The 18732-nt window shown below is 36.2% G+C and overlaps 1 protein-coding gene across 1 annotated transcript in view; it reads left to right on the top strand.

Moving 5' to 3' along the window:
* Positions 1-2158: 2158 nt before the first annotated feature.
* The window catches only part of RTTN (rotatin), an 83555-nt gene continuing 66981 nt past the window's right edge, over positions 2159-18732 (top strand). The window contains exons 1-10 of the mRNA XM_084306721.1: positions 2159-2252; positions 2422-2609; positions 3212-3407; positions 4705-4782; positions 6874-6952; positions 8236-8350; positions 8876-9026; positions 10185-10350; positions 12837-13018; positions 17959-18074. Of these exons, the coding sequence (XP_084162847.1) occupies positions 2222-2252; positions 2422-2609; positions 3212-3407; positions 4705-4782; positions 6874-6952; positions 8236-8350; positions 8876-9026; positions 10185-10350; positions 12837-13018; positions 17959-18074 (1302 nt within the window). The 5' untranslated portion in view covers positions 2159-2221. The remainder of the gene's footprint in view (positions 2253-2421; positions 2610-3211; positions 3408-4704; positions 4783-6873; positions 6953-8235; positions 8351-8875; positions 9027-10184; positions 10351-12836; positions 13019-17958; positions 18075-18732) is intronic.

Here is an 18732-nt window from a genome sequence, read left to right on the forward strand (position 1 = left end):
AATAAACAAACAAACAAACAAACTATGAAGATAACAAGGCCATCTTCATTTTTGCATCTGCAGTTACATACAAAAACTTTTTATGAGCATACACGTGAAACAACATCCACCACTTGTACACCACCTATCATCAATTTATTTTTTCCAATTATGATGGCAAGCACCATCTTTCAAAAATAAGCATCACCCCCCTAATAGGCAATCTATAATGTACTATGCATCCTTACTATGTGTTCAAGACACTCTGCTTTGAGAAATTGCCTTGCATTATAAACAAGGTAGTGTATCCAGAGGGACATGGACAGGCTAGAGGAATGGGCTGACAAGAACCTCAGAAAGTTCAGTAAGGAGAAATTTAAAGTCCTGCACCTGAGAAGCAACAACATGGGCACCAGTACATGCTAAGAGTCACCCACCTGGAAAGCAGCTTGGCAGAAAAAGGACCTAGGAGGAGTCCTGGTGGACATCAAGTTGAAAATGAGGCTCCTGGGCTGCATTAGGCAATGTATTGCCAGCAGTTTGAGGGAGGCGATCTTTTCCTTCTACTCAGCACTGGTGAGATGACACATGGAATACTGTGGCAGGTTCTGGGATCCACAGTACAAGAGAGACATGGGCATGCTGGAGAGTCCAATGAAGGGACATAGAAATGATGAAGAGACTGAAGCTTCTCATATATGGGGAAGGGCTAAGAGAACTAGGACTCTACAGCCTAGAAAAGGCTCAGGGTGGATTTCATCAATGTCTATAAATATCTGAAAGGAGGTTGCAAAGAATATGGAACCAGGCTTTTTTCAGCAGTGCCCAGTGACAGGACAAGAGGCAATGGGCACATATTGAAACACAGGAGGTTTCCTTTGAACGTCAGGGAACACTTTTTTACAGTGAGGGTGATGGAGCACTTGCATAGGTTGCCCAGGAAGGTTGTGGAGTCTTCCTTCTTGAAGATACTCAAAAGCTGCCTGGATTTGCTCTTGGACAAACTGCTCTAGCTGTCCCTGCTTGAGCAGGGCATTGGACCAGACAATTTCCAGAGGTCCTTTCCAATCTCAGCAATTCAGTGATTCTAGAGTCTAGGCTATATTAAAAATAAAATAAAATAAAATAAAATAAAATAAAATAAAATAAAATAAAATAAAATAAAATAAAAATTTTAAAAAAGGCCCTCATGATCCACCTACTAATTCATCCTATTTGCTTTACATGAGTCACCAAGGGCTATTTCCAGAGCTTTGCCAGTTACATCAAAGAAACACTGGCAAGTACTCAGTTATTACTATAAACATAAATCATTCGCTGGCTTCCAACCCAGCTGGGGTCATGAGGGCACTACAGGATGAAAAACAGACCCTCAGACCCTTTCCTGATTAACTCCATATTTGGCTTTAGACCAAAAAAAAAAAAAAAAAAAAAGATGTTGCAAACATGCATCAAAGAATGATACCAGAGCTGAAGATATGAAGAACTGTCATCCTAGAGTTACAGACAAGGCCACAGGCTGTCTTTTTAGACTTATATTCAAGCTACAAGCAGAACAAACACCAATGCGGCAGCTCCTTTCCAGGCAGAGAATGGTGATTATTATTGAAATGCGTGCATTACAGTGCTGCTAGATGGGTAGCTGGTTGGGTTTGTTTTGCGTTTGGGTTGGGTTTGGGCGGGTTTGGGTGGGTTGTTTTGGTTTGGTTTGGTTTGGTTTGGTTTGGTTTGGGCAGACTGACCCGCAGCAGCACCACTGCGCAAACAGGGTGCTGCACGTTGAGCCAGGAGGTAAACACACACTTTTTAATTGCGTAGCTGGGCTTCTGCATTGCACGGGGTACTGACGGGACGGCCTTGCGCTGCCAAGGCACGGGTAACCAACAGCAAACTGGCTGCAGAAATTAAACGAAGAAAAGGATCGCGCCACAGGGCCCAGGCTGGGCGGGGCCATGTCAGAGCTCAGCCCCGGCCGCACCGCCCCTCCCCGCCGGTGAGACCGCCCACGCGCAGAGCCCCATGGGAGTTGTAGTTATTTCCACTCCCGCCGGAGCACTCGGGGCCTTCCCTGTACAAGCGTGCGCGGGGAGCGCCCTGCTCCCAAGGTGCTCCGCGACGGTGCCGGGGCAGTGAAGCGAAGGGGACTACGTTTCCCGAGGTGCCCCGCGGGCGGCGCTGGCCGGGCGCGGCGGGGCGGTTGGCGGAACCGGCGCGGCGGTTGAATTGCGGCGGCAGGAGCGCCATGGAGCTGGCGGCGCTCGTCAGGAAGCTGGGTAACGGCTGGCGGCAGCCTCCTTCCCCCTCCCCTTCCCCCTCCGTCCCGTCGCGTTACCGGGCCGCCGCGCTTCTCGCCCCTCTCCCGTGGCGTTGTTGTTGTCCGAGCGAGGAATTGTCCGGTAATCTTAACTCGGTTTTGTCCCGTTGGGGGCGGGGGGGGGTTAGGTCACGAGCTGGCGGAGATACGAGAACGCTCTCTGAGGAATATCCTGCTGAAACTGGATCACAACTTGATTTCCTACGCCGATCTAGTCCAGGAGAAAGTGCTTTTCCTTAACCTGCTGGAGTGGTTCAATTTTCCGGTAGTGCCAATGAAAGAGGAAGTGCTGAATTTTGTGAGCGGTTTGATCAAGGTACGACTAACTTGCCTTTATCCTTAAACCATCCTTAAACCATCTTTGGGGTGCTAAACAAAACTATACGCTATGTAGTTTTGTAGCTCCTGGTAATGAGATTCTACACTGTCTTTTACAAAGCGGGGAAAAAAGAAACATTCTATCATTCTATGTAAACATAAATGGAAACTGTTTGAGTGGCTTGCTATGCAATTGTTTGGAGGGGTGGCTGGAAAAATGATTATTTACTGTCTTTCTGCTTTAGTTTTTCTTCAGTTTCCCATTTAGTGTTTTAATTTCTTCTTGGACAAGCACTTGCACTGTTCCTGAGAAGTGAAGATTTGAGCAGTGTTACTATTCATTCTTAAAAGGTTGAGAGAATTTTGCTTAAGTTTTACAGATTTCAGCCGATGAGAATGTTTTAATCACTAAACAGCAACTATACAGAAGAAATGAAAAAGCATATCCTTGATACCAGTGAAAGGTCTACAAAACCCCAAAACAAATAAAGGGCAAGCCAAACTTAAGTGTTGTTTATAACTCCTTTTCTTTTTTCCCTTCCTTTCTCAGAAGTCCTTAAGATTCTTCCAAGTAACTGTCAATTATTTGTCCTAATGTAGCATCCAGCTGCTGCCCAGAAGATGATTGGAATTGGTGCTGTGGAGTTCTTCTCTCAGCTTCGTGCTGATGTTGAACCAAACTTGCAAGCTATAATTGATGGGATTGTGGATGGACTGTTCTTACTTCCTGCTGAAATTCCTAGTTATTTATCACGAGATTATCAGGCTCAGTCTCAGTCTTCAGTAGATCAACAAGGTAAACTATATATTTGGGAGCGTGACTTATTTAGAATGAAAAAAAAGTAAATGAACAGCTTCTAGGTTTTGAAAAGTGGGCGTTTTGAGGTGTAGTTGATGAATGTATTCTTGGGAATTGAGTGAAGTCAATGATTATGCCAGAAAAAGTGTGACCTTAGTTTAATCATGTAATGCCTTTAATGGAATTATCTGCACAAGAAAAGCCCTGTTTGTAATCAGACATTCTGTCCAGTTTCACAGTGTGTATTAACTTATAATTTGAAAGAGGCATGACACAGGAGTAACTTCCAAAGATTGCTTTATGGTAGCGAGTGTAGCAACTTTTTGAACAAAACTATAATTAAGCTGGCATGCTTTGCTACATTTTGCATAGCGGACTTTATCTCTGGGAGGAATAAAAAAAAATACAAGCAGTAAGTTACCCTAGTAGAAGTTTTTATTTTAAAACTGCTAAGGCCTTACATAATCCTCCAACATCTGTGGGAAAGCCACAGATGTTATACTGTACAGTAGTAATGGCCACAACTCTGTCACACTGTGCAATCTCAGAGATAAAAGTAGCTTTTCTGTTGTTTTTGCAACCTGTCCAGTGCTCAGAATTTCAATTTGCCAGAACAATCTCATGGCTGTTCATTGATTTATTTTTTTATTATTTTCTCCTCCCTGTGTCCCAATAAAAGTTCACCAAGATTTTCATCTAAAATCCCTGGTGTATGGGGAATAATGCATTCTTAAAATATATTTATTTGGAACTCCGTAATTGAAATATAACACACATTTCCTTCTTATACTGTAAATTACATATATTAGTGATCAAATAAGTTCCAGAGAGATTGCTTTTGGTGTTACATACCTTGTGTAGATTTTGTAACGTAGTTTGCATATTGATTGTATCTATTAAATATTAATATGCATATTATATACAGGGGACACAACATTTCAGCTGACTTGAAAAAGTAGCAGTATGGAGACATTTTTGATTATAAAAGTTGCTTTTATAAATAAATAACTACAAATAGTATCTTAGCTGCTATTTCTCCCTCAGTATGCAAGGTAGTGTAAAAAAAGAAAGGGGGGGAATTGCAAAATGCATTTATAAAATAAGACATGATTACAGTTTTGTTTTCTTTGCTTTCCCAAGTTCATTTTAAATCACTTTCATTAGTAGGACAAAAAGGAGGCAGTTCAGATAAAGCAATAAAGATAAATTAACTTTTGCTCTCTTTTTTTTCCAATTTACTTTTTTTTTTTTTTTTTTTTAATTCACCCTTTATTTGTTGTAGTTCCACCTCAAGAGGAAGTATTCACTGGATATTTTTGTCAAGATAGAAGCAATATGCCACGGTTAGAAATACCTCTCAAAAGAACGCATGGTATGTATATTAATCACAGAAAGTATGTATATAATTGCAGAAAGTCCATAGAGATGTTCTATAGATTGAAATTCAATTTCAAATATTAATATTGGTTATTCTTTTTCCTGTATTTTAGGTGCTTTAGAAATCTTTACCTTATACCTAAATAAAAAAGTGTTACAGTTCTATTTATTGTCAGTAAAATATGAAAATAATATTGACAAACACAGACAAGTATTACTTTGACAAGTCTTTGCCTGCACCAATATGCTAGTGGCAATTCCCATAATTAACATATAATACAGTGCTGAGAAGTAGATTTTAAAACCTGACTTTGTAGTTACTGTATATAAATCACTAGATTACTTTTTAGCAATGCATTATCTATCTTTAGAATTGTGGAATAACTTCTATGAACTTAAAGTACATTAAAAGTTACATAGTGTTATAATTTAGTAACAACTAGAATTTCTTCTGCCTTAAAAGTAAAAGCATGAGGTCAATTTCCCGCTTTTAGAGATTATGCAAGTATTCTTTAGCAGCAGAACAAAATTATAACTTGACTGGAAGCATGATGTGGTCAATCAAGTACTTTCACTAATAATGTGTTTTCCGTTTGCTAAAACCTATTTCAATAATCCTGTGCCATTCTAGTGCTCTAAGTTGTAAACGACCTTAAAGACGATCTAATTCCAAGCCCCCTGCCATGGGCAGGGACACCTCCCACTAGATCAGGTTGCTCCAACCCCCATCCAACTTGGCCTTGAACATGGATGGGGCATCCATGGCTTTTCTGGGTAACCTCTTCCAGTGTTTCACCGTGCTCTGCATGAAGAATTTCCTCCTAACATCTAATCAATCTAATCAAAGTCACACATCTTTTAGTTTAAAAACATTCCCCCTTGTCGTGTCATTGTCTGACTGAGTAAAAAGTCACTCTCCGTCTTTTTTATAAGCTCCCTTTAAGTACTGAAAAGCTGTAATGAGGTCTCCTTGGAGCCTTCTACAGCCTAAACATTCCCAGTCCTTTTCGTAGGAGAGGGGCTCCAGCCCGTCTTTGTGGCCCTCCTCTGGACCCACGCTAACATCCTCACATCCTTCTGGGTGCGGTATTCCAGGTGGGGCCTCTCAAGAGCAGAACAGAGGGGCACAACCTCTTCCCTTGACCTGCTGGCCATCCCTCTGTTGATGCAGCTCAGGATGCAGTTGGCCTTCTGGGCTGCAAGCACACACTGCTGGCTCATGTTGAGCTCTTTGTCCACCAGAACCCCCAAGTTCTTCTCTGCAGTGCTGCTCTAAATGAGTTCTTCTCCCAGGCTGTACTAATGTCTGGGATTGCCCTGAGCCAGATGCAGCACCTTGCACTTGGACTTATGGAACCTCATTAAGTTCTTGTGGGCCCACTTTGCAAGCTTGTCCGGGTCCCTTAGGATGGCATCCCTTCCTTCTGTTGAATCAACTGTACCACTCAGCTTGGTGTCATCTACAAACTTGCTGAGGGTGCACTTGATCCTAACTGTCTGTGTCATTGATGAAATTGTTAAATGGCACTGGTCCCAAGACAGACCACTGAGGGACACCACTTGTCACCAGCCTCCATCTGGACATAGAGCCATTGACCACACCTCTCTGGGTGTGACCTTCAAGCCAAATCCTTATCTACTTAATGGTCCACCCATCAAATCCATATCTCTTCAATTTTGGAGATTAGTGTGTTGTGCAGGACCGTGTCAGAAGCCTTGCAGAAGTCCAGGTAGATGACATTAGTCGGTCTCCCCTTGTCAACTTGATGCAGTCACTGCATCATAGAAGGCCATCAGATTGGTCAGGTACAACTTGCCCTTAATAATCACATTTCATTGTGATTTGGCCTTTATTCTTTGATATTGCTGAAAACTCATCAGTAGTGCTTCATTTTCTTTTTTAAATCTATATTTAGTAAAAGGAATTTTTTTTCAGGTCTCATATAGAATATCATATTTGATAGTTATACTCTAGTATACTCTACTCATATAGAGTATCATATCATATTTGACTGCTATAGAAATATACAGTTTAATATTTCTATAGAATATGCTCTAAAATACCTGCTTTTTTCCTTTTCTTCAGCAAAATGCTTGAAATTTTCCACTTTTCCTTGGCTAACTCTTACTTCAACTGATAGACACATTCTTTCATCAAATGAAAGGTAAAGTAATAGAAGCATTGTTTTTTTGTTTTTGTTTTTAATTGTTTTTGGGGGGTTCTAAACTTCTTTCCTTCTGTCATTAGGCTGTTCCTGTAAATAACCAATGAGTTAATCTTTGATAAATGTTTGTAAATACTACACTGAAGTTTAGCAGAGCAGATAAACAAGGAGTTGTAACAGGGCAGGATTCTTCCTAATGCCTGTATCAATTCTTAGTGTTTAATTCGGAGTACGTTTTTTGTTCATGTTGGTTCAGTTTTCTAAATTTGTCAAGTGAGTCAAATACGTCATTCAGTTAATTTTAGAACATGCTGGAACAAAATCTTTATTTTATCACTGGTTTCCGCGCCCTCTCCCCCCCCCCCCCCCCGCCACTTGATAGAGAAAAACTTTTGTTGCAGTGCCTTATTCAAGCAATAAGGCATTCAGATCTTCTTTCTGCACTGGTATTTTTTTCTTCATATAGAAAACTAATGTCTGAAGTGGCCCAAAGAAGCTTTTTGCAAGGAAAGGTGGGATTCCTTGTGGGATAGATTTGCTGGCATAGCCAGCAATGCATTGTGGTGAACTAGATTATTTAGCAAGTCTGGTTAATTGTAAGATTTCTTGTAACAGATTTTTACTTTTTTTCCTTTCAAAAGATCTCTGAAGTTGGAAAATCTTTTTAACTTTTCATCTGCTTTATGTAGAAAGTGCAGTGTAGGAAAAAAATTAGATCCTTGGAATAGGACATTTGAAATTTTAATGGTGGTTAAAACACTAAAAGTAGAAAAAAGGAAAACCGAAGTAGAACATCCAAAAGGCTCTTTTATTTACTTTTATTTAATACATTTTAGCTAATAGCTACTAAATTTGTTACTTTATATAACTTCCCACATATATAATTTGAGTGTTTCATAGTTCTACATGAACCTTACTAACCGAAGAAGCTTTGTAAGTGTTAGACTGCGTGCTATATACCGCTGAGATAATCACTAGCTTCACAGGGAATTACCAGTCTTTCTTATTTTAATTTCAAATTCAGAATCAATACGGTTATTTCTCTTCTGGGAACTTAGTTTTACATGACAGCTGGAATTGAGTTTTTCCTTTATTGTATACACAATTAGCGTAGCTAAGGAATAACTCAAGTTTAAAAAAAAAAATTGCTAGACAGTAGAATTACAACTATTTTTTTGGTTCTTCAGTGTTGTGATTATAACTTTCTTGTAGAGAGTTGTTCAAGCTAATGATTACTGTTTTCTTGTTTTTAATGTACATTTAAACACAAACTGCATTTTTAGCTCTTTGAGAAGTAGCAACCAAAGTTTAATTTGGAGTACTTGTGAGCTTCTTCAGGATGTGATTATGCAAGATTTTCCTGCTGAGATCTTCCTTCAAAGACCAAAGATTGTTCAGGCAAGAACTAACATCAAGTTTACTGATTTTTGTTTTGTTATGGAATCAGTTTTGTCAAGTAAGAAATGATGTAAATGCTACAATTTGTTTCTTAGCAGAAGTCCCTTTAAGTCAAACTCTCGATGCACTGAAACATTAGCTCTAAATCATATATGTATTAGATCTAATTATTTTGTTGTAATCATGTATATTATTAATCAGTAATGAAGTGTGTGGTGAAGTAATACTTCATTTCATCTGGGTAAGGCAAAATTGCGTTCCTGGAATACACACACCATCCAAGGGCATCCCATCATAAAAGCAGTAGTTTAATTGGAAATAAAATAATGAGAAACTCAGTTTTTCTTTGAGACTGATAGCCTTGTATTCAGTGAGAAAACAGTACTTAAGTCTATTTATTCGTTGTTATGATTTTTACTTAGAGACATTTTTGAACTGTATTTAGTGCAAGGTTCTTTCTATCCTGACTGCTCATGAAAGTGCAGTAATATTGAGCTACTAGTGTTAATGGTTTTATATTTGCAGAGCCTTTTATCTCTGCTAAACCTGGCTTTTGGAGGAGATGGAAGGCATCGGTTAGCTTTGCAGGCCGTGTCTTGCCTGCAACAGTTGTGCATCTTCTTAAGAAGCAGACTTAACTTTCACAGAGATCCAAGTTTTTTTTCCACTGAGCAAGGTAGGTATTTTTAAATAGTTTAATATTGTGTTTTTCTTAAAGGTAAGAATGTCTAATATTATTAAAAAAAAAAAAAAAAGCACTACTTCATAGTGAACGGAATCTTGTGAAACTGTTTTGCTAAGTGATGATGTTCAGTACTATTTATGTTAGTAAATGTTTCTTGAGTACTTGCATTATTAAAGAATACTTATTTTTCAATATTAAACATTTTCAAATTAAATGTATTATTTGAATAATTTCCTATGATATTCCATGTATCAACTTTTTTTCAGTAGACAACTATTTTTAGGTTAGCAGGAGAGGGGTTTACAAATAAACCTAAACGAAATTTGTAAAATAAAAGTGAGCAGTCTTTGAGTCTCAGAAAAGTTTTTGAGTTATTAGTGCTTAACAGTTTACTTACAAATTACTTGAAACTTGGTAACTTCTTTGTATTCTGATGTCTGAGAATAATTCAATCATTGTTTCAAATTTTACAGTTGTTAGGGCTATTTTTTGTTAGGGCAATGTTTTCAGGGCTTAAATTTTGTAGATTTAATGATGTAGACTAGTTGTAATGATTTTCTTATTTCCATTTTGTCAGCTGGATTTAATCAACAAATGTCAGTCTGGTTCTCTTCATAAAATTGCCAATATACTTCGTCTCTTAATCTTTTAATCTATCAGCTGTTTCTTTACTAATTACATTATAACATCAGTAAATCCAATAGCCTTAGTCAGAGACTGTGTTTGTATTTTGGTCGGTTATGACGTAAATCTTGTTGGCTCTTTTTTTATATGTTTTAGTATCTGTAACTCAGCGTCTTTATGCTTGACTTGAAATACTTGACCACAGCCAGTGCAACATTAATCTGAAGCTTATGTAGCTTAAAAAACATAATTCTCCATTGTGCAGTTCTAAGACTAAAACAATTACCAAAATATGGTATGAAATTATTCCCATGTTTTGATTTTTTTTTAATATTCAAAATTTATTATTAATAAATTAACACTGTAGTTTTCATTGTTTTGATGCTTGCCAGTGTTAGGCCATCCTAGCTTGCCAAACTTGTAGTTTTTCATATGCTACCTTAGTCAAGTAATGGTAAAAGTAATTATATAGTATTGTTAAGAATAATAGATTTCATTAATGGATAATATACAACTTTTATAAAGGCACAGCTTCACAGAATTCATCTATATCTTATTGTCAAGAAGCAAGAGGTCCTCCTCGTTCTCAGAATCCATCACCTGGAAGTAGTAGTCCTCGGCCATCTGTGATTGGAAGAACAGTTCAGCGTCCTAGAGGAGATGGTCAAGATTGGGATGCAGCATCTTCTAGGTGAATAAAATAGGAAATAAGTTATACTTCAATTAGTATTATTAATAGAGGATTATGGCATCAACTCCTTTGCAGTGTGTGGTATTATGTGAGTTTTGTTAACCAGCTAAAATTCAAACCATGTTTATGGAAAGTAATCAAATGGCACAAAAAATCAAACAGTTCTTTAAATAGTGTTGAGAATACTTGAGATCAGTCTTACCTGCCATATTCTGTACCCAACCAACACTTTTAACAAATCTAAATATTATTATTATGCTGTTTGCGTGTGTATTCTTGAAAGACAAATAAATGTTTATTCAGGGTTAAGTCAGGGTTTTTTATTTTTAGTTGGCAGATGACCCCATAGGTTCTTAAAAACTGAATGGCCATCACATAGGTAACAGTGTAAAGTATTGCCAAAAATACTGTGCTGTATAAAGATTTCCAATAAACTCTTTAAATCTTGGTGCTAAAGCTGACAACAAATTTCAGGTGTACATCTTCTAAAAATGCGGCTTCGATTTGAAATTCCAAATTCACTGCATGTCCTCAACATGTTGAGATTGTTGTTTGTGTGTGGATGTTACTTATCTTGATATAATGTACTTAAAGCTACCAGTCCAGAATCACCATCGTATTTACTGCGTAACATTTGGGAACTTAAAAGGTCTTACAAATCCTTACCATGTGCTCATTTGTAGTTCTTCTGAGTCTTTATGGCGTATTGTCTTAATGATTGAGTAACTCCTAAGAATTCAAATAGTGATTTTACAGATGAGAATAGCTCACAGAGTTATGTGTATATGCATTTTGAGAGTGAGTTGTTATGGTAAAAGGTTGTTTTTACTCACATTACGTCTAGTATATTCAGGTTTTGTTATGTATGTGTCACTATAAATGACTTCCAGGTTTTAGGCATTCTAGGAGCTGGCTATTTTTCTGAGATGAACAGTTAACAGTTCAGTATGTTGGAGCATATTGTGCAAGAGACGGTGATGGCTCTGGCTATGACTGTAGTAAGGAAATTTGCATAAAAGATAATGCCAATGATGAGGCATCTATGAAATAGAGGGTGAGATAGTGATAATTCGTTAAAAGTATAAGGCCATACTGAGAGCTGTTCATGAAGGTACACTTCTCTTCATGCATCCTTTCTGCCCCTGAATCATATTTGTTATGATTTGTTTGGTTGGTTGATTATAATGTAACTCAGAAGTAAGGTAAAGAAAAATGTAGCATTGAATAGAAAATATATTTAAGGAGCCAATGAAACAAATTACTATAATGTTGCTTTGACATTCTTGATTCTAATATGGAAGAGCAATTGTTAATGAATCTTATCCTTTTGAGCAAAATATGTAATATATAAACTATTTGTTTTTTGCAGTTCTATAAATAACTCTTTTTTTCCTTATTCTTGAATCTTGAGACTCTTCAATCTGTCTGTTTGTCTATTTCACATTCTGCCTGGAAACTTAACCTTTCCTCTTCTGAATTGTTTTTGATTGATACCTCTTCTTCCTTACCCTCTGGTAAGTGCAGTCAGAACCACTATGTATTGTTGAACTCTCCTATTTCACTTGCAGTCTTCTATCATCCTCTTAATCTTAGCTTTTAAACTCTTAGTTACTGTTCTTGAGATTTTTTTTTTTTTGTTATGTAGACAAAATAACACAGTAATACCACAATTCAGTTTCTTCAGCTTGTTTAACAACAACAGGGAAAAAAAACAAAACAAAACAAAAAAAACTATAAAAGTCATGCAGGTTGTTAAAGCAATTCAAATGTTGTTTACTATGCTAGTTAGATTAATTCAGAATTACGTTAACGATAATGCAGCCAACAGAATTAAATTTCTTCTGAAAGCACCTGGAAAGTGAAGCTACGAACTATATATTTTTATGTAGTTAAAAGCTTTATATACATACATGTCTTATTTTAATATATACTTGGTTGCACTTTTTGGGGAAGGTAATATTTTCTGTTTAACGGTGGACAGAGAAAGCCCTACAGTCTGTAATAAAGTCTGTAACATTTTCTTCCTAAGGGTTCTGTGGCTAGCTGCATAGAATGGTTTTAATTTAGTTGGTATAATTTGAGTTGAAATTTGATTTAATGTGGCCTTGCTTCAAGCATCTGTTAGACTTTCTTCATAAAAAAAAAATTCAAATCAACTGATTTTTCTCTTGCAATATTGTATCTCTTCATTGCATGTGATTTTTTTTGAGTATACACTTTTAAGTGTGAAAATGCCTGCTAAAACAATAGGCATTCACTTGTGATCCTACTAGTTATGTTTTAAAAAATTATATAAATCATACAACAAAATCCTCAGCTTCCTGCAGCACTAGTGAGTATCAGAAAAGATTGGGAAGGAGGGGGATGTATTATAGAAAGAAGACGTCAAAATACTTCTTGTCATCTTTTACATATACGGATTTTCTTTGCAAGACTTAACATATCTCTGTTTATCTTTTGTTTGTTTTTTTCTTTATTGTTTTAAGTGGAAACAGTACTCAAGCAAATGCAAACTCAAGAATCTCTCTGCATTCTCCACTTGACATACAACATATTGGCCTGCCAAATACTGAGAATGAAGACACTTTAGAATTGCAGATGAAGCAGCTTAGCCTTCCTCAGTTCTGTGTTTCAGTCTTGGAAAACGCTATACCTCTTTTAAGAACAGGTGAGAAAATTCTGAATGAAATACTTCACTGGAGATTTTTGTTTAGATCATAAAGCTTCAATCTTCTGTTTGATTTACGGACTTGTGGAAGTTTTAGGTGCTTTAGGGACAGTGAGGAGTGGTAGGATTAAGTGTGTGTGAGGGGAAAAATGGCATGGTGAAATAGAACATCACTCAGGAAGAAGGAAAAAAAAAATGCTTACCAAAATATGTGTCCCAATCTCTTTGAGCATGTATTTTTTCTCATGTTCAAGAATTAATAAACAGATTCGGAAAAAATGTTTGTTTTAATTATGTATGAAGTAAGAAACACAAGTAAAGATGGTCTAATTGCAACTAATGATTTTTATTTCACCTTAATTCTAAATTGCAAAATCTTTTGTTAGTGTTTTTGTTCTTAGGCTGTCTAAAATGGTATTTATTTGTAAAACAATTCAAAATAGATATTGGTAGAAGAGGTAAGGTTTTCAAATATAGGAGCTGGAAATGTTTCCAGCTATTTCCATATTGATTTGTGATTGATTAGAATACTAAGTGTTTTTTGTTTTTTTTTTTTTTTTGGTAGTACGTCTGTCACAGCTGGAATATGAGGATTTAATTAAAAAAATAAAAAATAAAATATGTATGAATCTTATACTTTTATTCAGTGTTCTTTTTTTATTCATTATAACTTTTTATGACTTCCTCTTTTATCACAAAATACTCTTTTACTTAGTGTATTTGATAGTAACATCAGCATTCATCTATGTCACTAAGAAAGTTTATTCAATCCATTTTTTTGGTAATAAAGCAAACTCACATTAATAAGAGCTTTGCTTTTTCCTTTTAGGATAGTGATATTACATAAAAATACGCTTCAGAAGCACATTCTTGACTTCTGGCATCATCATTTATTATGTAGAAAATTTTATTTCCCATCTTTTCCATTTCTGACATGTCACTTCAAATCTATGGAGTTAAAATATAGTGAGTTTTTTCCATCGTTGAGGAGTGTCTGTTTAAAGTTTCTTTGCAGCTTATCATAGAACTAAAATTCATTTTCAGATGAATTTGGCCATTTCTCTTGCTCTTTTTTCTAAACTTCTACTTAGTCTAATAGATCATATTTCTTCCTTCTTCCACTGTGCTATAATGAGACAGAGATAAGAAAACCAATATTTTTATCTAGTTCCCATTGATCTGAAACCCTGTGATGTGAGTGCACACTGTGACATTGTAAGACAGTCACTGTCTTACAGCGCTGTAACGCACTGTTCCTTATATAATGGTGTTTTCTGAATTGCTTTTTCAGTAAAATGAACAGGAACCTTTACTAGCATTATTATCACTTTAAAATAAATATCCTTTTTCTTCCAACTAGTTAAGTTACTAGGTACGGGAAAATCAATAACTCTACTGTAAAATTCACTTATTTGTATTTTACAATGTAACATATCTTTTGGTTAAGCTCAAATTCTGTTCCTTGTAGAGATGCTCTCTGGAACTTCTACTTTGTGCTGACCTGGTTTGTTATGTAAAGTTGTTTCAGAAATCAATAGTTGTGTTTTTTCTTTTTGGTTGTTTTTGTGGTTTTTTGTTTTTTTTTTTTGGTTTGGGTTTTGTTTGTGTTTTTTTTGTTACCATTTTGTCTGAAGTTCAGTGGCTTAAAGTCAGTGCTAATACAGAATGTCTTAATGACAATTATTTAAATCTGAACATATCCGTCTTACTCTGTGTTTTATAATAACGAACTCTTATGATTCCCCCAGGTGTTGAGAAATGAGTATCTTGCAAATGTACTCATGTAAGAGTATGGTGCAATGGTCTTAGAATCATAGAATATCCCGAATTGGAAGGGACCCATAGGGATCATCAAGTCCAACTCCTGGCACCGCACAGGTCTACCCAAAAGTTTTTAGACCATGTGACTAAGTGGACAGATATGTTTAAAAAGTAAAACAAACAGATATTCGAACACCTTATTGCTTCCTTATTCAGCTAGTTTGGCTTGTAAGATCAAACTCTTTAAAGTGATTTTGGTCCAGCTCTGTAGGTGCAAATGTGCTCTTACAAGCCAAGTTTAGACACAAAACTATGTGTTTCAGAGTTGGGTTTGGAGAATACCTGTTACTTAATTTCAAATTCCTGTCCTTTGCCAATATTGTAGCAATTTAAAGGTTCTCATATTGCTTCCCAGTTTCACTGATATATAACATAAGGTGATGGAGATAATTCTATTTTAGATGGAGGTAATTTAGATGGAGATAGTTCTATTTTAGAACTACATTCCTCTCCTTGACTGAAGTCGCATCCTGTGGATCTGCTACTATCACGTCAGCTGTCTTGTCATACTAACCTCATACATAGGCAAAGATTGAGAGAGTTTAGTCTCTTCGCATAGACTTGTGTTTGTCATTTGTCTGCCTGTAATTAAAATGAGTAACAGCAATAGTGATGATCTGTATGAAGAATTGTAATGTAGACCGTTCAAAACAACTGGATGTGATAGTTGTGCATGTATGTCAATTCATGCTGCTGGCCCACTTTGACATCTGAGTACCTGTGCTATCTGCAGTTCCTGTGGGCTTGCCTCCATGTAATACATCTTTCCTTGTGATAGTTTCTAAACAGCGTTGCAGAGAGAGTTAATAGTACTTTAGTTTACATTTCATTTAATATTTGTGAATTTTGTAGATCTGAAGGTAACAATTTGCTAAACTAGTCAGCTTGTGTAGCGGTAAAAAGTTATTTTAACTTTTTTTTTTGCTGTCAGGTTAATTATATATTCTTTAGTGTAGTCTTCAGCAGAAATACTAATATTTCTGTATTAAAATACTAATAATACAAGGAGAATGGAAGCTACGTTTGATGTGATTAGCTATTGTATTATTTGCTTTTGAAATCAGATTCATAACTGTGTTGTATATGGATAAGGAGATTATACCAATATAGTCAGGTTATCTCAGCAATCTGCCTAGCGGGAAGGCCATAGTCAGCTGAATTAACAATTCAGGATCTTTGTATGTGTATGAATATATTTGTCATATTCTTCTGGAGGTAGAGTTTCTTATATTAAAGTGTTCCAAAAATATTAATCATGCTAAATGATTCTGAAAAAACAGAATACTGACTTTGTCCTATTCATTGGTTCTGCCAACTCATTCTTATGGCAGTCCTGAGTTTGTACTAGCCTATGAAGTAGGAACAGTAGAACAGCATTTTTGTTAATTAAGATATTTCTGTTACTGCTTATGAAGTATTTTCCTTATCAGGTGTCACTGCAATCTGGTGTGAACCAGTCAGTACTTGATTGGGAAAACTGCTTTAACTTTATTTGCTATCAAGATAATTATATATTCTTCAATGTAGTCTTCGAGGGTGGTATCCAGCTACAGAATAGATTTTTTGCGTGGAAGTTATTTCCTGCACTATTGCAAGTGTAATGTTTAGCTTTTAACTTCAAAATTTTCTGAAACTACAGCTCAAATTAAAAGCACCCTTATTTAATACTTGCATTAGAATAGTATTCTTTTATTTTTCCTAGTGATTTATGAAGTCACCTTTCAACTGCTTTTGACACAAGAAATTTGATTAAGAATTTGCAAAATAATGAAGAGAGGACGAAAGTTATCAGGCATATACTTCTCAAATTGGTAATATTTGCTTAAAATGAATGGAATACAGTACTTCTGTTAGATTGGAAAAAGCAAGCCTTCAAAAAAGGCCCTGTGCCCTTCCTGCCATATGCTCGCTCAAAGCAGAACACTTCAGCTGCAAATTGCATGAGCTTTCATCATTTTCCCTACATTACTGACGCACACATTTCCCCCCCACCCCCCTTCAAGTATACCAACAAGGCTTCTGCAGTGTGTAAAATCTACAAAAGGTAGATATACTATTTTGTTCTCTCTTTTATACACACTGTATCAAGCTATGGAGCTTGCTTTTTAATTTTTAAAACAGATCTTGAGGGATGCTAAGTCTTTATCGTAGTTCAAAAATGAATTGGAAAATTCAGCGGTGTGTAGAATTCATCCATGCTTTTAAATAGAAACACACCATCAAGAAGTAACTAAGCCAACAGTTGAGGTAAATCAAGTATTTGGGGGAAACTGTCACAGTATGGTTCTCTAGGATGCCAAACATCCTTGGCATCCTCTGTTATCTGAGGTTGAAAATACTTGGTTGAACTCCAGATATTCTGCCTTGTTCTTTGTGAAACATCCTAGTCTTTCACTGCTTCTCCTCTAACATCTCATTATTTGTGGATCTTAGGGAGGGGTTGTATTTGTAGTTGTAAATATTTAAGCTTAGGTCAGGTTTCTTTGTAGTCTGATGTCCAAGCATAAAGCTGTACAAAGTATCAAAGTCACTAATAGACAGCTCAGAGTAACCTTGTTATTAAGAGATTCTGAGTCAGAAGGAGCAACAAAATATTAGGGAAAGGGGAGAAAATGTTACGGAGAAAAGTACAAGCAGATAAAGTGGTTATTCATCTGCCTTTCAAAAGAAGACCTCAAACAAAATAGTCTAGGAGGAAAGCCATTCTGCTATACTGAAAATGCAGATTATCAGGCAACATATATTGAATATCTGTAACCCAGTTCTCGATGGATGTGGTGGTGGAAGTGACTATTCTGAACTTCATCAAAATCCAGTAACTGGATTTACAGCTGTAATAAAACATAAATTGTATTGCAGGATATAAGCAAATGCAGTGTGTTTTTTCATGGATATGATTGCTTTAATGTCTTCTATTGTGGTTTTGCCTAGTTGTTGTCTTCCATGTTCTTAGAGCTGTTGCTGGTTGAGGGTAGTCAGCATTAGCGTAACGGAAGTGTACAGGAAAACTAACATTTCGAAATTTCAGGTTAAGAATAATCTCTTGTTCAGCTTGCTGTTGTCTCAATGTCATGTTATTTTGCTTATATTTTAATTTATCCTCTCATTTGTATTCCTAGGCAGTAGGAGAGTGACAATGGAAGTTCTTGAGTTGCTTGTTGAAAACATGTACCTTATTGGTGATGCTATTTCTGAGAATGTTTGGGAAGATGAAAGCCTTTTTGGATTGGAACTGGTAAGACTTTTTTAGGCTTCAGTCAAACATATTTAATAGTCTGCTTTTGTAAGCTTTTGACGTTTTCTGACATGATTAATATACATATCTAATGTTCTGCTGAGCTATCGTTTTGAAAAATCTTAAATAGTTTATTACTGGTTTTATCACTGGCACATTTTTTTATTTTAAATGTAAGTTCTTTTACCAGAAGATACTGAAGTTTCACCTCAAGAAAATAAATCACGAGTTTTGTCTTGTAGTGAAAAGCTGTTAAGTAGCCTTTGAAACACGTGTAAGAAATGATCTAAGGGAAAAGTACTGACTGAAAATGTTGAAGAGCATTTTGATTTAAATGACAGGTTTCGCTTTATTTACACCTTATAAACTATGTGTTTAAAAGTAGGGAGATAACTGTTTAGGTCCAAAACTGGAATTGTAAAGTACATGGTGTCCACTTCTCACACAGGACTTACAGATCTCTGCACAGATTTCAGCTATTCTAACTCTGTTGCTTTGCTGGAAAGAAAGGAGAAAGCTGTTTGGCCCAAGGGAGATTCTAAGCATTATGGTGCTGATGGCTGAGCAATTTAAATTGCTGGAAAGACATACCTGAGCATAGTTGAGAATCATTATAGAGATGAAATATTAATGGTATTCCAATAATTATTAAAATATT

This window comes from Netta rufina, assembly GCF_964035555.1.
Source record: "Netta rufina genome assembly, chromosome: 2".
Taxonomy (NCBI): Eukaryota; Metazoa; Chordata; class Aves; order Anseriformes; family Anatidae; genus Netta; species Netta rufina.